At 41.0% G+C, this 6,400-nt stretch overlaps 1 protein-coding gene across 1 annotated transcript; it reads right to left on the bottom strand.

Moving 5' to 3' along the window:
* Positions 1 to 4,250: 4,250 nt before the first annotated feature.
* Positions 4,251 to 5,921, bottom strand: LOC308262415 (jerky protein homolog-like; the record flags this gene model as incomplete). The annotated part of the gene is made up of 1 exon (XM_080694832.1): positions 4,251 to 5,921. The coding sequence occupies one exon, from the start codon at positions 5,919 to 5,921 to the stop codon at positions 4,251 to 4,253; it is 1,671 nt and encodes a 556-aa protein (XP_080550958.1).
* Between the last annotated feature and the right edge of the window lie 479 nt (positions 5,922 to 6,400).

Genomic DNA, 6,400 nt, shown 5'->3' on the forward strand with positions numbered 1-6,400 from the left:
AGGATCAAACCCCAGGCTCACACATGCTTAACACATGCTCAACCACTGAGCTATACTCTCTGCCCTATGACTCAAGTTTTTTTGCAAAGAAAAGCAGAAAATACCAAAAGGCAGTTTTTTTTTTCTTTTGCAAAAACTTATACTCTATTATATTCTTCTAGATATTCTAAGAGAAGAAAGGAAAATACACCGAGGGTAAGAATGAAGGAAAGATTTCAATCACTCAAGAGTGGGTGCTGGGGTGAGAAGCGTGAGAGAACTCCTGAGGTTCTGAGTGCCCTCAATGCAGTAGTTAGAGTAGGTGGCTAGTGCTCAAGGATGGCCGTGAGGTGGGGTCTCTCTTGAGATTCTCAATTCTAGGAACCGGTACTTGGACTCTCAAGGTCCTGGTATCACTGGTCACACAAAAGCCACTGAGTGGCCCAGTCCAGAATATGCAACTTTGAGGACCTAGTGGAGTCATGCATTTGGCAGGGAGAGGCCAGGACAGGCCTTTCCCATGTCTAGCACATTTGGCAAGGCCTCAGAACTGGAGTCAAATCTTGTATGTAAGACTTGATTTTTTTTTTTTTTTTTGCGGGTTTGGGGATGAAACCCAGGGGCATTTGACCTCTGAGCTACACCCCCTACCCCATTTTTTATTCTTTTCTATTTTAAAACAGGGTCTCACTAAGTTGCAGAGGGCCTCACTAAGTAGCTGAGGCTGTTCGTGAACCGTGATTCCCCAGTCTCAGCCTCCCGAATGCTGGGATTACAAGCGTGTGCCACAATGCCCGGCAAGTAAGACTTGATTTTAATTAAATTTAAGAAAATAGAGCCGGGCGTGGTGGCGCACGCTTGTAATCCCTGCGCTTGGGAGGCTGAGACAGGAGGATCACACAGGTTCGAAGCCAGCCTCAGCTACTTAGTGAGGCTCTCAGCAACTTAGTGAGGCCCTGTTTCCAAATAAAGTATAAAACAGGTCTGGGAGTATAGCCCGGAGGTAGAAAGCCTCTGGGTTCCACCCCAGTACCACCAAAAAAAAAAAAAAAAAAAATTAAGAAAATAGATATTTAAAACACATTTGAATCTGTGCACATTGCTGCTAAGCCTGTCTGAGCCTCTGTTTCTTCATTATATCCTGATATCCTGGAGATCAAAACACTTGTCTCAGAGGGTCACTGTGAAGGTTAGCCAAGGTGATATGTAAGTGCCTGGGAGAGTGCTTAGGCATATTTAATAGTTGTTCAGTTGCTGTTTGACTTAAAATTTAAAAAGGTTTCTCTAAGATGGGACTACCAGCATGAATGACAGATGCTGGTCTCAGGATGTAGGCCTGAGGTTGAGGGGCAAGGTTTTGCTAGTAACGATAATAATATATACTATTCATTAAGAACCTATTAGAGACTAGGGGTACAGCTCAATGGTAGAACACTTGCCTAGCATGTATGAGGCCCTGAGCTTGATTTCCAGCACCACACAGATGTGTGTTCAAGAGAAAGAAAGTGTAAATAACCTATTAGGGCCAGATTCTCCTGAGCTCTGACTTATAAATCCTATTAGTGGTTTTAAAGCTATTCTGAAGAGTTCTAGGATTCCATGGACGGTCTCAGGACCTGCAGCAGAGAGCAAAGAGGAGATCAAGCAGTTTGCACTCATGACTGTCTCTTCTGCTCCAGCCAGATCACTTCACTCTCACTTGTGAACTGTAGTGATTCTCTATGTAACATTTTGTCTGAAAAGTAGTATGTGTTAAAAAGGTCTGAAGGTGGGCATGGTGGCAGATATTTGTAATCCCTAGTACTTGGGAGACTGAGACAGGGAGATCATAGGTTCAACAACTTAGTGAGGACCTCTGCAACTCAGTGAGACTCTTTCAAAATAAAAAATAAAATAGAGCTGGGTGTGTAGCTCAGAGATAAAATGCCCCTGGGTTCAAACTGCAGTACCACCACAAAAAAAAAAAAAAAAAAAAATGTCTGAGTCTACAGAGCTGAGCATGGCGATAGCATATGCCTGTAATTCTAGTACTTGGGAGTTTGAAATAGAAGGGTCACAGGTTTAAGGCCAGCTTCAGCAACCTACTAAGACTTTCAGCAACACTCTGAGATCCTGTCTCAAAACAAATAATACAAAGGGCTTGGGGTATAGCTTGGAGGTAGACTATCCCTGGGTTCAATCTCCAGTATAAAAACAAAACAATCAAACAGACACACCCCCCCACCTTTTTTTTTGTGGTACTGAAGATTGAACCCTGGGGCATACTATCTCCGAGCTCCACTTTCAGCCCAATTTTTTTATTCTTCATTTTAAAAGAGGGTCTCACTAAGTTGCAGAGGGCCTCAGAAGTTGCTAAGGCTGGCCATGAATGAACCTGTGATCCTCCTGTCTCAGCCTCCCAAGTATTGGGATTACAAGCGTGCAATACCATGCCCAGCATCCTACATCTTTTACATGCTTTTATTGGTACTTTATAGTCTCACATCATAATGTAAATTGTGTTGACAGTGACATATATGCACACAGTGGGGGGCAGGTACCAAGTGCTGTCCTGTATTTTAAGAGTAAGGAAATGAAACAATAAAAATAGCAACTACATTTAATGAGTATTTACTTTGTGCCAAGCCCTTTACATTGATTATTTCACTGGACCTGCAAAACAAAACTCTAAGTCAAGTTTTATAGGTCTACAATCTTTTACTTAAAACCTTAGGGATGCTAGGCCGGGCATGGTGGTGCACGCTTGTAATCCCTGCGCTTGGGAGGCTGAGACAGGAGGATCGCACAGGTTCGAAGCCAGCCTCAGGTACTTAGTGAGGCTCTCAGCAACTTAGTGAGATCCTGTTTCCAAACAAAATATAAAAAAGGTTTGGGAGTATAGCCCGGAGGTAGAAAGCCCCTGGGTTCTAACCCCAGTACCACCAAAAAAAAAAAAAACAACCTTAGGGATGCTGAGAGTGGTGACCCATGCTTGTAATCCCAGTACTTGGAAGGCTGAGAAAAGAGAATGGCAGGGGGCAGGCTTGAGAACAGCTTCAGCAAGTAGTAAGACTCTCATCAACCTATTGAGACCCTGTTTCCAAATAAAAATAAAACAGGGCTGGGGATGTAGCTCAGAGGTAGAAGGTTCCTGGTTAAATCCCCAATAATAAAACACACACACACACACACACACACACACACACACACACACAACCTTAGGGACTAAAGGTGTTTTGGAAGTGAAGAATTTCAAGAATTTATAAAGAAACTAGACTGCAACTGTAATGAAACCCATTAATATTTCTGTGAAGAAATGTATGAAGGAGCTGGCATGATGGCATACGCTTGTAATCACAGTACTGGAGAGGCTGAGACAGGAGGATCCGGGTTCATGGCCAGCCTCAGCTACTTAGGTCCTCTGCAACTTAGTGAGAACCTGCTTCAAAATAAAGAATAAAAAATAGGGCTGGGGGTGTAGCTCAGAGGTAGAAAGCCTCTGGATTTCATACTCAGTACCACTAAATAAATAAATAAATAAATAATATGAAGGGAAGGGATGGAGCAGTGACAGTGTTTGCCCTATAAGAGTGAGGCCCTGAGCTCAATATCCTGCACCATGCACGCGCACACACACACACACACACACACACACACACACACACACAATATTACGTGCAATGAAGACCATAAATAATATTGCACTTTATTTATATAAATAAGTTAGTGAATTTATCAGTAAATGAAATTTTTGGTAAATAAACTTATAGGTAAATGAAATGGGATAAATATAGACAATACATATTTTTTTTGTTTTTCTGCGGGTCTGGGGATGGAACCCAGGGACATTCTACCTCTGAGCTACACCCCCTGCCCTATTTTTTATTCTTTATTTTGAAACCGGGTCTCACTGAGTTGCAGAGGACCTCACTAGGTAGCTGAGGCTGTCTGCGAACTGCGATCCTCCAGGTCTCAGCCTCCCGAATGCTGGGATTACAAGCGTGCGCCACCATGCCTGGCTAGACGATACATATTTTAAACTTATCTTTTCTTTTGGTTTTGATAAAGCTTCTCCTTTTAAAAAAATTTTAAGTAAAAGTTTAAATTTATGCTGATGAAAACTAACCCATCACACAAATACATGCAGTAAATGTTTATCATTTCTTGTTATTTGAGAATCTTGGAGAAAAGATTACATCAATATTACCACTGTCTATAAAACAAGGTTACGATAAACCAGAAACAGGATTCTCAGGCATTATCAGAGAATCTTTAAAAGACTTTTCCCAGTGTCAATGGTCTTCTTTCCCCCCACCCCCTAATGGTCTTCTTAACACAAGTTTTTGTTTAAGTAATTTCTCTTTGATTGAGTAAATTGCCATGATCTCTTGCTTACTAATAAATGCACACTGTTCAAGGCCAGCAATTAACTGGTCACACATTTTTACCATATGGTCTATAGAGATTTTTTCATCTGTACTTATCATGTCCTCATCATTACTGCTGCCCTCTTCATACTGATCTGTGTTTAATGCTCTCTCTGCAATATCCTCCTCACCCAAAGGATGCACAACGGGGGCATCATTGTCAATGTTCAGCATTTCTTCAATGTCAGCTTCTTCTAACTTATTTACGCTTTCAGCTGATAAGCTTTTGGCATAAGTAATGAGTTTTGATATCATCATTTTCTCATTAGAGTCTCTAAATACTTCAAAGTCATTATCACCAATGTCCTTTTCAAACATCATTGTAGCCCAGAGTTTGTGCCAAGCATTTGTTAATGTAGACTTGTCAACATCATTCCAGGCATTAGCAACTGCATAGATGGCATCCTTAAGACTAAATTCTTTAAGGAAGTCCTGGATTTTTAGGCCTCTTTTCACTGAAGCAAGCATGCTGTTTAAAAAAAAGTGTTTATACTTGCTCTTCATGGAGCGTAAGATTCCTTGGTCACAAGGCTGTATTACAGATGTCACATTAGGGGGCAGGTAAATGCTAAAAACATTACTTTTCACAAGAAGTTCTGGAGGGGGATGTGCAGAACAGTTGTCTAGGAACAGTAAAATTTTGCAATTGTCTTCTAATCCAGCTTGCTTGCAATGAGCTCGTGCTGCTGGCACAAAGTGCTTATTGAACCAATCAGAAAAGATTTCCCTTGTTACTGATGCTTTCTTGTTTGCATAATAATGCACAGGTAAACTGCCCACACCTTTTAGGCATTTTGGATACAGATTTTTCCCAATCACTGCCAATTTTATCTTGTGTGTACCTGCAGCATTAACACACCCAAGTACAGTTAACCTTTGCTTTGCATCCTTGAAGTCTGCAGGTGTCCTTTCATCAGCTATGGTTAAGGTTTTCCTAGGAACATAGCACCAGTACAGAGCTGTTTCATCAGCGTTATAAATTTGTTCAGGGCTTAGGTTCTCATCCGATATAATCTGAGCAAATTCATCAATGTAATTTTCACTAGTTTCATGATCAACAGAAGCCTTTTCACCACACATTTTAAGATACTTGATTCCATGGCGCTTTTTAAATTTTTGCAGCCAGCCTTCTGAATATTCACACTCACTTTCGATGTTAAGTTCTTCATGGTATATTCTAGCTTGTTTCATGACCAACAAACCAGTCAGTGGCATATCTTTGCTTCTTTGTTGTCGAATCCATTCAATTAACACCCGGTCAAGATCTTCATTTTTGGCCCTATGCAATGTTTTCCTATTTTTCATTAGTTCTTGGTTATCACTGTCACTGTAAAATTTCAGCAACTTGTCCTTCTGTTTCTTTAAGTCATAAATGGTGGTGGTCCCCACACCATATTCTTCAGTAAGGCACCTCACAGACACACCAGCATCAAGCTTCTTCAGTAACTCCACCTTCTGAGCTATTGATAAAGACAGATGCTTTCTTTTCTTCTTCTCACTGTTATCCACAGGTATATCTTTAACCCTTTTGGACATTTTCCAATGCTATTAATTCCAAGTCACAAATTGTCAGCAAATAGCAGAGGCAGGTGTGACGGAAGGATACGAGTGCTGAGAAAACAGAGGCTTCATGTTTATCCACAGGAGATCTTGTGCTGGTGCCAAACATACAAAATGCTTTTGGGTCTCAAGAGTGTTCTCTGTTATTGTCTTATTTTGAAATTGCAGGGTAGAGATTGTGGACCTGCATTAAAAATATCATTTTAATGATGAAAAGACTGAGGCTCAATTAGAACTCTATTTGTTCCTTTCACATTCAGTATCCTAAAATTTGGCCACTTAACTGGGCAGAAGTTTTGTCCTGTTTTGGTATTGTCTGCCAAAATGGTTTGAGTTGGAGTATTTTTAGCAAAGGAATCTGGCACTCTTGGCTATGTGACTGACACTGTCAGTAGGTGAGCCTCATGCTGGACAACATAAAGATGTCCTGGCAAGAAGAGGTTGGAGTCTTTTTT

Source organism: Muscardinus avellanarius, assembly GCF_963383645.1.
Source record: "Muscardinus avellanarius genome assembly, chromosome: 4".
Taxonomy (NCBI): domain Eukaryota; kingdom Metazoa; phylum Chordata; class Mammalia; order Rodentia; family Gliridae; genus Muscardinus; species Muscardinus avellanarius.